The sequence below is a fragment of the Lithobates pipiens genome, unplaced genomic scaffold (assembly GCF_037356315.1).
Source record: "Lithobates pipiens isolate NorthernLeopardFrog02 unplaced genomic scaffold, aLitPip1_a1.2 Scaffold_13, whole genome shotgun sequence".
NCBI classification, from domain to species: domain Eukaryota; kingdom Metazoa; phylum Chordata; class Amphibia; order Anura; family Ranidae; genus Lithobates; species Lithobates pipiens.
The window spans coordinates 94,062,567-94,081,989 of record NW_027507718.1 but is presented as its reverse complement, the minus strand read 5'-3'; the positions used below and the strand labels follow the sequence as shown (position 1 = coordinate 94,081,989).

Below are 19,423 nucleotides of genomic sequence, written 5' to 3'. Positions count from 1 at the left end.
AGAAGTTAGAATCTTTACTTAATAATATTGCAACTCCTTTTGTCTTGGCCAGAGGATTAGAGGCATGGAAGACCTTTGTGAAATATTTAGTCTCGTAATAATGAGGTGCTTTTTTCAGGAATATTGAGACTCTTAGTGTTATGGGAGATCAACTTGGGGTATTTCCCTAGTTCAGAATGGGCCATTTTTGCAGAGAGAGAGAGAGAAAAACAAACAAAAAACAGAAAACAAACAACAAAAAAAAAAAAGGGGGGGGGGAAAGTAGAGAGTTAAACCTTCAAGGGTTTATATCAAGTAAGTCTGTAACAATGCCTTTATTAGTCTAGATAATAGTCTAAGACTAGTGGGAGATTTTTATGGACACTTCTTCAGGTTTTTGAGATAGAAACTGATTTAAATATCTGAATGTAGCCACAAGATATTTGTGGGTGGTGGGAGATTTGTGAGTTTAACCCAGCAGCAAGGAAGTGATCTTACACAATTAATAATAATATTTCCAATGCAAGTTGGATAAAATGAGGTTATCAGTACTCTGGTAGATATATCTGTGGCTCCACAGCATTTATAGCTATAGCATGACATTAAGCAGGTGATTGATTAATTAACAGTCTAATCATATAGTATATAGCTTGTCAGATTTTAGTTAACTGTAAATCTACAAAAACTCTCACACATCAGGCAACATGCAATGTAACAGTAAACTATATCCTGTGCAAAAGTATAGAAACTTTGTATATTTAGAATACTGGTAAAGAAGATTGGTTATTAATACTAGAGAAAACCATACATTAAACATGAGTATAACAGTAGGTCTTATTTCAGGTCAACCTCTTCCAGAGTGGGTTTAATGAAATTATAAGATGGAATGTCTCAGCCCATTACGGTCAACATCATTGCTATTGGCTTTAATAGGAGTTACCCTATACGAGTAAACAAAGGTAGTGTCCGAAAGGATATAACTGTTAAATATGCAGAACATTCTTATGTTTAAGCTGTGGTTCCTCAAGGAGATACCTCATGTGTAGGTTGCCATGAGAAAACATAGGAAGAAAAAGAGCGCGCCCGCGAGTACTTCTCACCATGCGAGGGAGCTTGAATGAACGTGAGAAGTACTTGCGGGGGGAAGCAGAGACAGCCACCGAGGGACCACAGAAGACCAGGTTCGGGGCCACTCTGTGCAAAACGAGCTGCACAGTGGAGGTAAGTATAACATGTTTGTTATTTTTTTTTAAAAACCCTTTAATAAGTATGTAGTTAAAAAACTATATTCAGTTGATGTATCTGATCATATTTTGGAGGTATAACATTGGTGAATCATGTTAAAGCGGGGCTCCACCCTATAGTGGAACTTCCGCTCATCGGAACCCTCCCCCCCTCCGGCTCCACAATTGGCACCTTTCAGGGGGGAGGGGGGTGGGGGGTGCAGATACCTGTACAGTACAGGTATTTTCACCCACTTCCGGCATAAATATCCGCAGAATCTGCAGATGTTTACACCAATTCCTGCAGGTCCCCCGCTGTCCGCTGGGAAACACACGGATCCCAGGGACAGCGGGGACCATCCTTATTGCGCAGCGCGATTCGTGCATGCGCAGTAGGGAACCGGGAAGTGAAGCCGCAAGGCTCCACTTCCTGATTCCCATACCCAAGATGGCGGCGGCAGCACCCGAGAGACGATCGAGAGATCGGCTTCGGGTGCCGACATCACGGGCGTGCTGGGCGGGTAAGTGTCCTTATTTTAAAAGTCAGCAGCTGCAGTATTTGTAGCCGCTGACTTTTAAAAAAAAAACGGCCAAACTCCCGCTTTAAGTGAGGTATAATAGTCTAAGGTTAAGTTGGTTCAAATGGTGCATGTAAAGAACTAATTTCTTGCAATATGTCAAAATAATCTTGAATTTTCAAGCTATTTCAGGGTGAAATGTATTTGACCCTCTGATTTTTAAAAATGGCAACTTTTTGTAATACAGCATAAATGCCATATACCACTCTTCACTCTGGTCTCTTGTCAAAAATCAGGATATAAATATATTTAAATATATCAGGATGATTCAGGCAGCACCTTCGTGAAGTAGCCACAATCTCTACAGCACTCGATTTGCAAAAATAAAATGATATGAATGGCAATATACACACCTCCTATACAATAACTATAATACAGTTAATAACTTACACATTAGAATCCAAAGTTTCCAATGTCAAATTACAGTTGGAAGTATGTAAACACTCTCACTATATCTGCTAAAAACACAAACTAGGTAACAGCAGAAAAAGTTAATCAGTATTGCCGCGTACACACGAGCGGAATGTCCGACAGAAAAAGTCAGACGGAATCTTTTCATCGTATATTCCAATCCTGTGTATGCCTCATCTGACTTTTTTTTTTTTCGAAAATTCTGACGGACCTAGAAATAGAACACGTTTTAAATATTTCAGACGGAACCAATTCCTATCACGAAAACCACTCGTCTGTGTGATGTTACGACGGACCAAAAACAACACATGTTCTGAAGCAAGTACGAGACAGAAGCTATTGGTTACTGGCTATTGAACTTCCTTTTTCTAGTCCCATCGTACGTGTTGTACATCACCGTGTTCTTGACGATCGGACTTTGGTGTGATTGCGTGTACGCAAGACAGTTTCAGCAGAACTTCTTTGCAATGCCATCAGAAAAACCTTCAGTTTATTCTGACGGGAAAACTGGTTGTGTGTATGCGGCATAAGATCTTTGCAAAAACAGACTAAAAATGATAAAATTTCAACCATATCTATGAAACTAGAGCTGATGCAGTCTAGCCAAAGCAATTTTCGGAATCAGCACCCCCAAATAACCCCAAGAATAAGTCTAAAAAGCAAGTTACCAAGAAAAAAGTTTTTTTGGGGAACTGTGTTATCTGTGCTATCTATAAAACTCATGATAGAAATAATAACACATGTATGTTAAGTTCGCCTTACATTTAAACACTTTTTTTTAATGCATACAGTATGTATATGTCAAGAAGAAGGCCTTGGTTTCAAAGAGCTTGCCACTCTTTTTTTTTTTTTGCAAAATCTTATCACTCTGCCCAGAGGCGTAACTAGAACCTTCAGGGCCCCGGTGCAAAACATTATGGAGGGCCCCCCCTGACCTCTGGGCCAGGGCCCTTCCCACTGATCCCAGGGGCAGCAGGACCTGGATAGAAGGGGGAACAAATCCCCTCCATTTTCCTCATGCAGCCACTGAATGCCTATCAGAGGGAGAGGAGGAGAAGCAGAATTTTAGTGGCTGCAGGAGGAAAATGGAGGGGGATTTGTTCCTCTAAATGCCCCCACTCCTCCCCCCATCCAGGTGGTCAGGGGCAACATGTGTGCTATTGCAATTGTAACCCCTGTAGTTCCGCCCCTGGGATGAGTGGCAGCGGTGTTGGTGGGGGATGGGATCAGTGGCGGTTGGGGAGGGATGGGATCAGTGTCATCGATGGTGGGGGATGGGATGCGTGGCAGCGGCGAGGGAGAGATGGGATGAGTGGCAGCGGTGGGGGGGGTGGGATCAGTGGCAGCAGTGGTGGTTGGGTAGGGATGGGATCAGTGACAGCGGTGGTGGTGGGGGATGGGATAAGTAGCAGCAGTGAGGGGGATGGGATCAGTGGCAAGGGTTGTGGTTGGGGGGGTGGGATCAGTGGTAGGGGGGATTGAATGGGATGAGTGGCAGAGGTGGTGGGGGAATGGGATCAGTGCCAAGGGTGATGGTTGGGGGAGGGTGGGATGGGTGGTAGTGGAAGGGGGGATTGGATGGGATGAGTGGCAGCAGTGGTGGGAGGATGGGATCCATGGCGAGGATGGTGGTTGGGGGCAGTGGGATGGGATTGAGTGGTGGGGAGGGGAATGGTATCAGTGGCAAGGATGGGGTCAGTGGCAGTAGTGGTCATGGTGGGTGGATCAGTGGCACCAGTGGCAGTAGTGGTGGTGTGGAGGGTATCAGGGTATCAGTGGCAGTAGTGGTGGTGGTGTGGGGGATCAGTGGCAGTAGTGGTGGTGGTATCAGGGTATCAGTGGCATTAGTGGTGGTGGGGATCAGTGGCAGTAGTGGTGTGGGGGGAGTAATCAGTGGCAGTAGTGGTGGTGGTATCAGGGTATCAGTGGCAGTAGTGGTGGTGGTATCAGTGGCAGTAGTGGTGGTGATGGTGTGGGGGGTATCAGTGGCAGTAGTGGTGGTGTGGGGGGTATCAGTGGCAGTAGTGGTGGTGTGCGGATCAGTGGCAGTAGTGGTGGTGTGGGGATCAGTACAGTAGTGGTGGTGTGGGGATCAGTGGCAGTAGTGGTGTGGGGGGATCAGTACAGTAGTGGTGGTGTGGGGATCAGTGGCAGTAGTGGTGTGGGGGGATCAGTACAGTAGTGGTGGTGTGGGGATCAGTGGCAGTAGTGGTGTGGGGGGATCAGTGGCAGTAATGGTGTGGGGGGGATCAGTGCAGTAGTGGTGGTGTGGGGGGGTATCAGCTACAGTAGTGGGGGTGGTGTGGGGGATCAGTGACAATAGTGGTGGTGTGGGAATCAGTGGCAGTGGTGATATTGAGGGATGGGTGCCACTCACTTGCAGATCACTCTGTTCCCCTTCCTTGCTGGGTCTTGCTTGGGTGAGCAGAGGGGATGGGCGGGGCCTGTGAGTGCAGACAGGACAAAAGAAGATTGGCGGAGCAGGCGGGGACTGTGCCCGTGAGTTCAGGCAGAGAGTATGGGTGGAGAGGATGGGCAGAGCCTTGCAGTGTGCCTGTGAATGCGCTCGGGGAGGATGGGCGGATCGGCCGGAGAGGATGGGCGGAGCGGACTCCCCGTGAATGACTGTACACCGTGAGTGTACTGTACTATCTCCCAGGCGGCAGCAGGCCCCCCTACAGTGGCGGAACCAGAGGGCCCAGTCGCCAATGCGACTGATGCGACCCTGGTAATTCCGCCACTGACTCTGCCAAACCTGCCTTATCATATTAAATTCATCAGAGAGGTGAGGATACAACAATAATTTTTGTCCAAGAGAAACAACAGACATTACAGACAATCCCCACAATAATCTAGTCACTGTTTTTTTTTTTTTTTTTTGTAGTAGTAACGTAAAACAACATTTGAGTAAAAAAAAAAGGCCAATTGGTAAGAACATTATATATAGACTACCATAGCAGGATCAATAAGTTACACCCATCCATTAATTTCTTTTTGTTTAAATGAATACTTAGGTTTATGCTTAGCCACAAAACATAACTGTATAAGATATACTGTTGAGAGACTTTGAAGATTACTTATAAAAGATAAATCAAACAGGAGTACCAGGTGAGATGGCCTATGTGTCTGTGGGCACTAATAAGATGGCAGATGGCAAGTTACATAACCCCTTGTTCACTGTGTTCTGACCACATGTCCCAGAGGATATTTGCAAAATTAGTACACTCGTCAAATTAGCATATATCAACGCTTTTCTAGCTTTTGATTGATGCTACTATTTCTCAGAACAATGACAAAGAGCTTGTATTGTATTTTGAAACATGGCTGAATATGTTTGACAAAGGACATTACTCATTGCTAGAAATATGGTGAATTTTAAGGTTGGTGAATATTTATGGATAAATCACCAAAAAAGAATGGTAGCAGGATTCTGCCTCTTTTATCCAGTGCCACCTAGGCTTGCTTGCTTATAAACACAGAACTATTAAGGATTAGACATCAGTTGCTATCGATGTGTACAAACAGTACAATTTACTACTGAGAACATCCTATATGCTGGAAAATGTTTGCTGCTCCAAAATGAGACTGTATGGTAAAAACAGAGCTGATCAGACAAAGAACAAAAATATTTCATTGTGTACAGAGAAATGGAGGATTATAACAGGGTTTGGAAAATACAGAATTGCAATTTTGTTTTTCCTCATTATCAGTAATATGTTTATATCTGGTATTAAATACCTTACTTTATAATACTGAGGATTTGATACAATAGCAAAAAATTAAGTCTATATGCTTAGCACACACTTACAGATTAACATCAGAACGTCATTGGATGCATTGTAAAAGATACCTTGCTATTGTAGTGAAGATTGATTGTGTTGTAATTGTTGCTGTAGGCAGTTCCTTTATACCAGTAGGCAATGTATTGTGTTCTTTATGAGCTGAATTTTATTGTATTACAAATTAGGGGACAGTGTCTCTTACACAAAAGAGCTGATAATGTGTGACAAAACTGTTCTGCTTCCTCCTCGGGTCAAACAAATATGAGAAAATCATTCTGCCATTGACGTCCAAAGAAACTAGCACTGACCACACACACTGCAAATGTGTGGGCAGTTTGATCACACTCACGAATATGCTTATTGTAGGAATTACTGTCTCACAGTGATCTAATAATCAGGCCTGCAATGGAAAGTTTCTTCATAGTCTGTCAAGCCAAAGCTAAAACACTCCAGAAGTCACCACAGTACTCTTTTTTTGATTCGTCTTGTTTCATTTTAGTTGTAAGATCATATCTACTAGAAGGAGTGTAATAGAGGGACAGCTATTTTCATGAGAACATTATGAAGGAAGATGCTTGTCCATCCATAAAAGTGCCAGGGCTCATGGCTTTTCTCAGCTGACAGACTGTGCCACAGACACAATACTTTGAGACTTTACTTCTACTCCATAGGACCGAATCAGATCCACTCATACTATGATTTTCCAGCGGGCTGGATAATGTCACTGTATGATAACGATCTCCAGCTTCCTGGAGTTATGTTCTCTAACCCTCTTGTAGTGTGAAAACAATTGATTATCATTATGCTCAAAATCAGGAGTGTCACCTGTAAATACTGGGCAATCTAAGGCCAGCCTTAAGATAGCCATACACTTGCTGACATTACAAGTGAATACAGGTAGCCTGTTCTCAAAATGAGTACTAAATACCATGTGACTCACCTTAAAAATGGATGCAATGTGACCTATGGCAAGCACACAGTATAAAAAGGAGAATGAATCAATTAAGTGATTTTTGGCAGCTGATTCTGAGCTCTCTGTCAGTCATACAGTATTCTCCATACCACAGGTTGTCAACCAGTGGTAATTGCACTCTAGTGGGTGCTTTTGGCACCTTCAGATATGGTGATTCTGACATGACTTGTGAAAGCAATTCATCCTAACAGAGTAGAGTTTTGGAAAATAATAATTTAGAAGTAAATTAGGTACTAGCGAATATTTTCTGTTATTTAAAAGCATTTAAATGCAGTTCTATGGAAATGGAAAATATATGTACACATACCAGGGAGTATTTGTGATAAAAGTGATCCTCATGGTAAACGCTGGCTTTTATGAAATGGCTACATACTGTAGTTAAATATACTAGAAAAACACTACCTAACACTATTTCTAGCGAATATAAAGTTGATTGCATAGCTAGCAAACAATGCATTATATTTGGCCAACCTAACCTGCATAATGCTTGCCATGCACTGCATTCAGTTTCTACAAAGAAGCACAACAGCATCCCTGTTTTTAGAATAGAATTTTCAGTTTCTGTAATTCTGTAATTTAAGTCAGACAATATGCAGTAAATGGTCACTACTCAATATATAAGGTGTGAATGATAACCTAAAAAATGCAATAGCGGGGTCATTAGGCAATCTGACATTCCATAAAGCTTAGGACTGGCTTTTAGAATAAACAGTAACTGGGCTGGAAGAGACAATATAATAGAGTGCAATTGAAATAATTGTGATAAAGGCTTATGATACCATGGTTTTGTCCTGCACAGGAGATCAAATAACACAGGATAAACATGAAGATGACACGATGCCATGTAATCAGGATAATAATTATTCTGTGCCAAGTTTATAAGTTCTTGTTTGCCACAGTGGCACTAAAGTGGCACTAAAATAACAATTCAATAAAAGAATTAGGGGCTATCATGACAACAGTACCATGAGTGCTCACGTGGGGAAATGTCAGGCATATAATCAGTCTACAACTTCTGTACAAAGGATGCCCCTTACATGTGAGGCTGAGTCAAGAAAGCAATGCCTTTATCACATATTTCTTTTTTTTAATAGACAACAGGGTTGATTTTATCAAACTGAGGAGTGCCAAACCTGGTGTAGCTCTGCATACAAACCAAGTTTTTTTTATTAATGTTTAATTGAACAAGCTGAAGTTAGAAGCTGACTGTCTACCATGCACAGCTCCACCAGATTTTGTACTCTCCAGTTTTAGTAAATAAACCTCATTTTAATTAATTTTATACACATGACACTAAAGTTCTTCTGTAGTTCTTTTGTATATTATAAAAGACAATACAAACTGCTATGTACACAGGATAACTTCAAACATTTTGTGCTCAAAACAACGTAACATGTAAATTCATATAAAAATGTTACATACTAGTATGTATTATATATATATATATATATATATATATATATATTATATATATATATATATTTGCTAATATTAAGTTTATGGAAACTTTTTATATTAGCTAGTTGTACAAATAAAACACTTACCAAATGTGCACTCTCCATTATGGACTTTGTTGATGGTACCCTTGCCTTGGCTTTGTGCCTTCCAGCTCTGCAGATGGAGGGCACAGACACTGGAATGGGTTCGTCCATCAGAGCCACATACAGCACCATCTTCTTCACATAGGCAGAATCCTGTCCCTTCAGAATAAGAGGATGACTCTCTTCCCAAACTGGAATGGCTTACACAGACCATCCCAGGAGCACAGCGAGCTCTCGTCTCATCTCGTCCACCACAATTCTCTCCTTCTATACTGAGGCAGAGGTCACAGCAATCACAGTCATCTTTGGTGAGCAGCTCAGGTGCTGCACAGGTGATAGACCTACAGTCATCTTTGTTGCATGGACCGCATAGAGAAGTGTTTGCCCCTACACCAGGTATCAGGTGGAAGAACCCAAACAAGGACAGCAGAAGCAGAATGGGATGCATCTCTGTCTATGCTTACTTTTGACTTTGTGCTCAGTTAATCACCACTGACTGACTGCCTCTCATCCCAAACAAACTGCTAGAGCTAATGCACTTTGACAGTAAAGCCATAGACAGCTGCAATCCACAAGCCACTCCTCCACATACATATGTGCCAGAGAAGTTTGGAAAAGGGACAGCTCTTTGCATCATTCATTCAGCTGGTGCTCTCATCAGCTATGGCTTTAAATACAAGGGCATTAGATAAAGTGATGTGCTTAAAAGGCTTGTCCCTGAATTCTGTTATCTTCTCTGCCCTGTAACTAAGGGTCTATAATACCACTTCCACAGAAGCGTCTCGTGAGAAAGAATCCTTCCAGGCTGACTGGTTTCATTCAGTAGCTGCAGAGACAAAACAATAGAGCTTACAAAGGATGCAGAGGCACAACACAACCCCGCTTTCCATTCATAGTTATACAACACTATTCAGTTAGATACAAAGTACACATAAACAATATAAATATATATATATCATCTATACACACACACACACACACACACACATATAGATAGATAGATAGATAGATAGATAGATAGATAGATAGATAGATAGATAGATAGATAGATAGATAGATAGATAGATAGATAGATAGATAGATAGATAGATTTTTTAAATAAATAAGATTTATAAAACAAAGATGGACAATAATGTTTACAAAACAAAAATGGACATTAATATTTACAAAATAAAACAAAGGTGGACATTACCGTGCCAATAAATATAATATTTTACACTGTAATTTTAATTTTGAAGCTTTACCATATACTATAAACTTCCAAGACCCCAATCAACAATGAATTGTTGTTTAAAGTGAATATCATAATCCTTATCAGCAGTGTTGCTCAACCAATCTGCTCTATAATTATTTCTCAAACATTATTCAGAGCATAAAGAGACTGCACAGTATAACTAAATACCTTGAATCTAGGGTTGTAAAAAAACAATAATTAAAAAGTGACCGTATTCTACACATTCATCTTTTAATAATATAAATATTTAATGGCTGACTTGTTCTTATATGCAAAAAGTAAATGAAATGAGTTATAAACCACAATGCTTGACAGCAAAATATTAAAATAAAAACGTTCTGAAAATAAAAAATAAATTTAAAAGTGGATTGATTTTTATAATTTTAGTTATAAGTTATTGCATTAAACAGGCATACTAAAGTGTTATAAAAACTAAAAGTATAGCACAAACAGAGTTATAAAAAGGAAATGGCAATGGATACAAAGTGGCAAAACCTTGAACAGCCAGTCATAATTCACTTTGCCTAAGTCACACCAGTTCAAGTTGGATTTCTATTGGTTGCTGCGGAAAATATGCCTTGAGTTATATTATGCAATATCCTTGGGGCAGTAAAGCCTCCTACCTACCACCACCATTTCACACACATTTATAGTGTTCTAATGGTATTGTGTGATATTCCCCCAAATTATGAAGCGCAAGATCATGTCATTAAAACATTGCTGTGAAGTGTGGGTACCTACAAGCAGTGGTGTAGCGTAGGTTGTCCGGGGCAAGGCCAGTAATTTGCGCCCCCTAACCTGCGGACTTTTATCACTCCCTGAGTCCCTCCCCTTCCTACAATAGTACTGACCAGCCTGATTCCTACACTGACCTACCTGACCATTACACTAACCTAACTGCTTCCTATACTGGCCACTACACTGACCTACCTGACCACTACACTGACCACTACACTGCACTGACCATTACACTACACTGCACTGACCACTATACTACACTGACCACTACACTATACTGTCCACTACACTGCACTGGCCACAACACTGACCAATACACTGTACACTGCACAGACCACCACACACCACAGACCACTACACTGACCATCACACTGCACAGACCACTACCCTACACTGACCACTGCACAGACCGCTACACTACACTGACCACTACCCTAACCACCACACTACACTGACCACCACACTACACTGACCACCACACTACACTGACCACTACACTGACCGCCACACTACATTGACCACCACACTGACCACTGCACTGCACAAACCACCACACTGCACTGACCACTAGACTACACTGACCATTATACTACACTACACTTTTACTGACACCAGACTTTTTTTTATTTATACTGACTTTAACTGCTTGTCTTATCTCTCTAACCTCTGTGGCTGGCTGCTCCCTCTCTCCCCAGACCGTATCCACCCCCTCACTTGCAGCTTGTAGCTTCCATCAGTCCGGAGGAGAGGAGGGAGCCTGGAGGAGGTGAAAGCAGCAGCAGCGGTGTTCACAATGAGGGGAAGGTGGAGGTGGGAGTCCAATCATGTGCAACTGCCATCACGAATTGGCCAGCCCGGCCGCCATCATGGATTGGCCAGCCCGCCCGCCATAACGGATAGGCCAGCCCTGCTACTATCACAGATTGGCCAGCCCCGCCGCACATGACCCCCATTCACCGAATCACATGGCACCAGCCGCAGTTGAGCTCAGGGACACAGGAAGTAAACATTAGGGGGACGGAGCCAGCAGTGAAACACACTGCCTGGTGTGGGATTTTGCCCCCCTAAATGTTGCGCCTGGGGCCACAGCCCCCTCTGCACCCTCCACACTATGCCACTGCCTACAAGTCCCTGCACATATGTGCAGTTGATTCCCTGACCCCTTGTTGGAGCTGAATGTCAGAAGAGTCAGTGCTTTGCTTTTTAGAACTGGAAAGGACTCTGCCCTGATAGGTGTGTTTGGGAGGCTAATGCAAATATGTGCAGGCATTTCCTAGGTACCTGAACTGTATATCTGCAGTAGTTTTAATTTCATTTTTTTTATATATAATGTGTATTTAAAGGTTTTCAGGAACATACAGATACAGTACATCATTCTCAAGAAAAGGATTCAGCAGGACACCAACAGTATTAGACAGATTATATATGAAAAAGTACACTGGCATTGCCATACTCGACGGTGCATAGATCAAATGCCATGTGAAAAAATAAAATAAAATAATGTTATCAAAATACAATGTGAAAAAAAAACATGAAGTCACTAAATCAGTTATAATAATTAACTATGTTGTTCCAGGACATTTTCGTTTGCTATTCAATAAAGAAAATGAAACTCAGGAGTACAAGAGAAAGGCAAAATACTAATGATATAATGATATATGAGAGAGGGGAATTCTGATTTCAGGAACATATCACCATAAGGCATTACCGACTCAAAGCTTTAACAACAGAGAAATACAGTATACTTAAACAAAACCAAAAATAACAAACTTACGGCACAGGGACCCTTTACAAGGGAACAGAATGCAGCATGATACAATTTCCCATCAGGTAGCAATTTTTGTAACCCATATAGAGTAAGAACAGGCTCCTACAAAGTGGGTTGACAGGTGACTTAAAACTGCATTGGGGGGTCACAGTCCCAGATTGGAGTGGCATAGTTGCAGAGGTTGCATTGTAATGAGCCCATGTGTCCCAAACCTTTGTTATTGAGTCTATGCTGTTTTCCAATAAAGTTGCATAAAGCATTTTGTGTCATTAAGTTGATGTTGTAAAACACAATGCTTGTAATGGCTTATTGGGTGAGTGAAGACATGGAGCAAAAAGTGCAGCAGAGAAAGAGGCAAATCAGCATCAAGAATGGCTTTGATTTGTACCCTAATATCAGCCCAAAAGGCTTATATTTCAGGACATTCCAACAAAATATAAAGGAACATGCTGCTTTTGCCACACCCCTCCCAACAAAGGCTGAGGACAGAGGGAAAAATCCATGTTAGTTTAGTAGGTACTTGATACCACCTAGTCAATATCTTATAATTATACTCTTGCATTTTAGATTGAATGGAGCTCAAGTGGGTAAAGATGGGTCAATTGTGAGTCTGAAAAATCATGGCTATTCGTAGGCTCATGTTATTCCAGAAAAAAATAATAAATAGGCTCTGGAGATGTGTAAACTGGGTTATTGGCATAATCTGTAGGAAGAACAGGATCCTAGGTGGTAGGTCATTACTTTTAGCTCATATCAAAGGATAGTTCTTCTTATGCCACGTACACACGTAGCCGACTATCCGACGGACTTAGTCTGGCGGACTTCCCCCCAAACTGTCCGTCGGACTTTCCGAACTGGCTACTTGCCCACACACGGCACTTTTTCAGCGGACTAATACGGCGTACTAAGTCCGCCATACTATCCGCCCTACTTTTGAAATGAACGGACTCGCCCACACATGCGGAGAAAAGTCTGCTCATTTCAAAAGTACGGCAGACTGGCATACACACGCCGGATTGTCCGCCAAAATGCGAGTCCGGCGGGAAGATTGGAGTGCAAAACTACTTTCTAAGTCCGCCGTACTTTCGGGTCAAAAAAGTATGCCGGAGGCTACACACGGGGGGATTGTCCGGCGGACTTGAGTTTGCTGGACTTTTCCACCCGATTGTTTGATCGTGTGTACGCGGCATTAGTGTACAGATGACCATAACGAACAGTAATGCCCCGTACACACGAACAGACTATCCGGCGGACAATCCGCTAATCTGTGTGCTAGTCCGCTGGACTTTTGAAATTAACAGACTTGCTCACACATGGAGAAAAGTCTGTTTATTTTGAACGCGGCTCCAGGTAGACAGGACTAGTGAAGGAAGTCAATGAGGCCGCTTCCATCGGTCAGGAAAGGGGGTGGGGATGAGCGAGCGCCCCCCCCCCTCCTGAGCCGTACCAGGCCGCGTGCCCTGCGGCCCCCCCCAACCCAAAGCACCTTGTCCCCATGTTGATGAGGACAAGGGCCTCTTCCTGACAACTGGCCGTTGGTTGTCAGGGTCTGTGGGCAGGGGGCTTATCGGAATCACAACAGCTTTGTGCTTTGTACAAAAACAGCATAATATATAGTGTAAAAATACCTTCTTCCTTCATTGATCATTATTGCTGAAACGCGGTAACTTCTGCGGATTGTCTTCTATCCATTTACTTTGTTAGCAGCTGAGTGACTGCGCATCCTGCACCCGACAGCTTAGGAGAATCGCTACATAATCAGGGGTAGTAGCACCTTTTTCTTCTATTGACTTTGTGCTCAACAGTACCTATGGTAACTCCATGGATGTTAGGGTTCACTCTAATCCTGCAAAGTAAGGATTCGAAGGTGAGTGCAGGTGTGTACCCAATGTACACGTTATACTGCTGTAATGGAATTATGCCCCGCAGCCCACTCTTGTTTTTTTTATTTAAATCTTCATAATTTCATTAATACACTTTTTTTCTTGCTCATATGCAAGTATCCTTTAAGTGCACTTCTTCCCCTGAACACCAGGAAATGTACAACAGAGGAAGGGCAAAATTACTTTGTAAGTTCTTCCTCTACACCCCCAGTCTGACTGGACAATGAAGGGGCACCAACACACTGATGATGTTATCCTTCTGACACCCCCACCCCCTTTGTAGGCATGTGCAGTGCTGCAGTGCTCATAGAAGTAAAGCCCTGATCGGGTCAAAGTGCTTCACCTTTCTCTCCCAGTTTATTCTGATGCAGGAAGTTACAGAAGGCTTTCCTTAGCATGTTCCAGCAGTTCTTGTTGCAAGCCCTAAAATATAAAATATAAAATAAAAAAATATAAAATAAAATAAAAACTGACAAGGAGAGATGAAACCCCTCATAACAGCCACACCAGGTGTACAGATCCAGGGGGAAAAAAAGCATGCCATGAAAATTTACAATTAAAAAATCCCTAAAATGCTGTACAGTATGTTTGCGTATGAGGAACTCAAAGCATGTAGTGGTAAAAGCAATTGATGAAATACTTCTCTATTTACAGTATGGGAAACACATAAATGTGTTATGCATGGTCTGCTTATTCAAAAGGCGACTGAATTGTGGAAAAATAGGCAAGCTGTCCTCCAAACCCAATTAAACCTGGTGGCAAACCTAGAGTCTAAGCATTAAAAAATCACTTTCCTATTCTGTAGCAATAGACCTTGGGCAGAGCGAGAAAAACTGGCATCCTTGCTTGTGTACGACACTAAAATTCAGATGCTTAAGGACAGAAATAGACAGTTTGAACATGTTAATAAATCGGGTAAACTGTTGGCCCATTCACTTAGGGAAATATCCCGGAGAAACTATGTTCCATATATCGTTTCTGATAGAGGGAAACATCACTTTATATCTAGGGAAGTTGCAGAGGTCTTTTGAGAGTATTATCTATCCCTTTATAACTTATCAACGAATCTATCTACTGACCAGTTGGTACAAAAGCGACAATTAATTTGGGAATATCTTTCCTCTTCGGGCCTACCGTCAATACCTACTTCCGAATCAATAAATGTTCTAATCTCATCTGATGAATATATGAGGGTGATTAAGATTCTTAAGTCTAATAAGGCCCTGGGCCAGACAGGTATAGGCTGGCCTACTATAAGGCCTTTGCTCCTATTTTAGCTCCCAGATTTATAAAGGCGTTTAATTCTCTTTTGGAAGATCGGCCTATACCGATAGACACCCTAAGGGCACATATTACAGTGATCCCTAAGGAAGGTAAGGACCATGCCCATTGTATGAACTTTCGAACCCATTTCCCTCCTAAACGTAGAGTTATACATTTTTACTTGTATATTAGCATCAAGACTACAACCTCACCTTCAAGATGTCATCCACCCTGACTAAGCTGTCTTTATGCCTTCTAAGGAGGCGAAGGATAATACTACTGGAACCCTAAATATTATTCATTTGGCTCATATTTACAAAATACCCTTATGTTTGTTATCCTCCGATGCAGGAAAGACTTTTGATAAGGTGGACTGGACATTCTTGAAGGAGACATTAACCCATAATGGTGTGGGAAAGTCGTTTAGTAAATGAATAGAGGCTATATACTCGGCTCCATCTGCAGCTGTTAGAATTAATGAGGAGACCCCCCCATATGTTTATTTGAGTAACGGTACAAGACAAGGATGTCCTCTATCCCCATTGATCTTTATACTAACCTTAGAACCATTCCTGCGGTTTGTCCGAGGAGGTACTGATATTAAGTCTTTCTTAATAAGTAAAACAGCGGCTTTTGCGGATGATATACTGTTTTTTATTACATCTCCAGAAACCATGTTTATTAAGTGAGTTTAATCAGTATAATGCATTTTCAAACTTTAAAATCAATATCCAAAAATCGAAATTGCTTAATATTATGCTACCCCCTGCTCGTGTCCAAGCTCTTCAGTCTTCATTCTCTTTTCCTTGGGCAGCCTCCCACCTGACATACTTAGGGGTCAAATTGACTCCTCAGTAGAAAAAAAAATTCTAGCTAATTTTCCTCCAATCATGCAGAAACTTTCTTCTGACTTGGAGAGATGGAATAGAGGTCCCTTCACATGGATGGGTAGGAATGATAGTCTTAAAATGAACATCTTGCCAAGGTTATTGTACCTTTTTCAGACTCTACCAATAGTCATTCCGGGGTCCTTTCTGAAATCACTACGTAGTGTTTATATTAGATTTATCTGGGGAAAAAAGCATCCGCATCTATCCTATCAGCTCCTTGCTATGCTTAAAACTCAGGGAGGGCTTTTCCAGGCCCGATTCGATATTATAAGGCAGTGCACCTTGCTAGGGTACTAGATTGGTGTAGCGATGGGGGACAGAGAGCCTGGGCAGCGATTGTACAATCTTGTACCCAGATTCCACTTCAATTTGTCCCATGGTTAAGGTTAAGATCACTTGGTACCCTACAACTTCACCCCCTTATAGGTGCAACTTTGAGAGTGGCGCAATAAAGCCACCTTTTCTCTAAGACAGATGGGGAAATTAACCGGCTTTAGCCAATATTGGGTAATCTGTCATTTTCCCAGGCCATACAGACAGCTGTTTTAAACAAACTTTGAGACAAGGTAAATTCCGGCTAAGCGACTACCTTAAAGAATCCAGGCTGAAGACCAGGGTGGAAATACAGTCGATGTTTAATCCACCACTAGATCCGTGGCGGATGCAGCAACTTACCTACTTTCTTAGCTACGTCTTTGGAAAATCTATGTTTGGTAGAAGCACCCTCTGCCCACGGGGTATCCGAGATATACAAACTGCTAATACACTCGCCTGAGGGCTTTGCTTTGTTGGTGTGAATTATTGATGGAGATCAATGTCTCTACTTTCATTAGAAATATATAAAATAAGAATGGTGACGTTAAAGATTTTGTATACCTACTTAAAATAGAACCAAACTGCTTTATTTTGTACTTTATGATGCACATGCAATAAAATAAAATACAGAATTTAAAAAAAGAAGTACTTCTCCTTCTACTTCTCTCATCAGATGAATCTTCAGAGCAGCTGTGCCTTTCATTTATGATAAAATTATACAGTTTATAATATCTCTGTAGTTTTTGATCTCAGAAAGTGAAAACATAATTTAAGAGCAAACTCTAAATAATAAATGGTGCAAAAAGCATAAAACAATGGATTAGTATTGATAGAAAAAGAAGTATTTTCTCTGGTTTATGTGTTGGGTTTTTTATAATAACAACTTTGTGCCTGAGGGGCGCTTATATAGAATCAAACAAAAGTCTGAGACATGCAGAATGAACCAGACAACATATGAAATCCAAGAAAACAGATGAAGCCTTCCCAGTTGCTACAACACAGATAAATAATTGATGCTGGTTATTTATTTCCTTCCACAGGGGCTTAAATTATGTTGAATATACGAATGAACAGTATATATATATATATATATATATATATATATATATACTGACAAGCTGGGCAAAGAGATCATTAATCAGAGAAGCAGCCAAGAGGCACATGGTAACTGTGGAGGAGCTGCAGAAATCCACATCTCAGGTGGGAGAATCTGTTCACAGGACAACTATTAGTCGTGCTCTCCACAAATCTGGCCTTTATGGAAGAGTGGCAAGAAGAAAGCCATTGTTGAAAGAAAGCCATAAGAAGTCAGTTTGTAGTTTGCAAGAAGCCATGTGGGGGACATAGCAAACATGTGGAAGTAGGTGCTTTGGTCAGACGAGACCACAATTGAACTGTTTAGCTTAAAACGGTATGTGTAGAGGAAAATAAACACTGCAAATCACCCTGAACACACCATCCCCATTGTGAAATATGGTGGGGCAGCATCATTTTGTGAGGATGCTTTTCACGGATATGGAAGTTGGTTAGAGTTGATGGGAAGGTGGATAGAGTCAAATACAGTGCAATCTTAGAAGAAAAGTATGCAAAAGACTTTCGACTGGAGCGGAGGGTCACCTTTTGAGCAGGACAACAACCCTAAACATACAGCCAGAGCTACAATAGAGTTTAAATCAAAGCATATTCATGTGTTAAAATGGCCCAGTTAAAGTTCAGACCTAAGTCCAATTGAGAATCTGTGGCAAGCAGTGGTATCATTAGGGGGTGGTTACTGGGGCTGTACCCCTGAATCTGGGGTCCATTGCCCCGAGTCTCTTCCCGCACGGTCCCGGTCCCTGCCTAACCAGCGTTCATGGCAGGCGGACTGCATAGAGGCGGATGAGAGGAGAAAGTCGAGCAGGCGGACAATCCACATCACCGCTCTTTCACCCTCAGAGCCAGCCCTGTTGTGGGAGCGATGTGGGTGGGGAGAAGAGAAATTACATCATCTCTCACTGCCTGCCCCTCATCTCCGCTCTCCTGCCCTCACCAATGCTGCCAGCCTGCCACCAATGCACATTTGGTGCCACTGGCTGGCATAGCAAGTGACAATCCACATCAGTTGGCAAGTGACGATCCACGTCTAGTGGCAGGTGACATGACGTGGGTGACGTGGGTGACATGGGTGACAATCTGCAAATGGTGGCAGGTGATGTGCCAGGTCACAATCCACATCAGGTGGCAGGTGACATGGCAAGTGCCAATCTGCAAATGGTGGCAAGTGACGTTTCAAGTAACAATCCCCATCAGGTGGCAAGTGACTTGGCAAGTGACAATCTGCAAATGCTGGCAAGTGACGTGGCAAGTGACAGTCCGCATCAGGTGGCAGGTGACGTGGAAAGTGACAATCTGCAAATGGTGGCAGTTGATGTGGTGAGTGACAATCCATATTTAGTGGCAGGTGACGTGGCAAGTGACAATCCACATCTGGTGGCAGGCGACATGACAAGTGACAATCCACATCTAGTGGCAGGCGACGGTGGCAAGTGACATGCTGCATCTGGTGACAGGCGATGGTGGCAGGAGATGTGGCAAGTGACACACACCCTGGGCTCCCACTGATTCTGCATTATGGTGAGTTGAACCATGTCTTTATATATTAGAATGTAAGAATAGAAACAATGCACTTCAATCACCCTGACACCATATCAACCATTGGACCATGATTATTGAAGAGCCAACACCAGCCATTGCCCGCAAAAATATTCTTACCACCAGTGCCCCCCCTCCCCCCCAGGACCTGCAAAAAGGTTAGTGACCGCTGGTTTGGGCTCTAGCCCCAGATCTTTTGCAGACCTGGTGGCAA

The 19,423-nt window shown here is 42.3% G+C and overlaps 1 protein-coding gene across 2 annotated transcripts in view; it reads right to left on the bottom strand.

Moving 5' to 3' along the window:
• IGFBPL1 (insulin like growth factor binding protein like 1) overlaps positions 1-9,199 on the bottom strand; it is a 76,714-nt gene extending 67,515 nt beyond the window's left edge. The window contains exon 1 of one of the 2 annotated variants that reach the window (XM_077475278.1): positions 8,491-9,199. In XM_077475278.1, coding sequence (XP_077331404.1) covers positions 8,491-8,935 — 445 coding nt within the window. In that variant the 5' untranslated portion in view covers positions 8,936-9,199. The remainder of the gene's footprint in view (positions 1-8,490) is intronic. The other variant, XM_077475279.1, reaches the window with a different exon arrangement.
• Between the last annotated feature and the right edge of the window lie 10,224 nt (positions 9,200-19,423).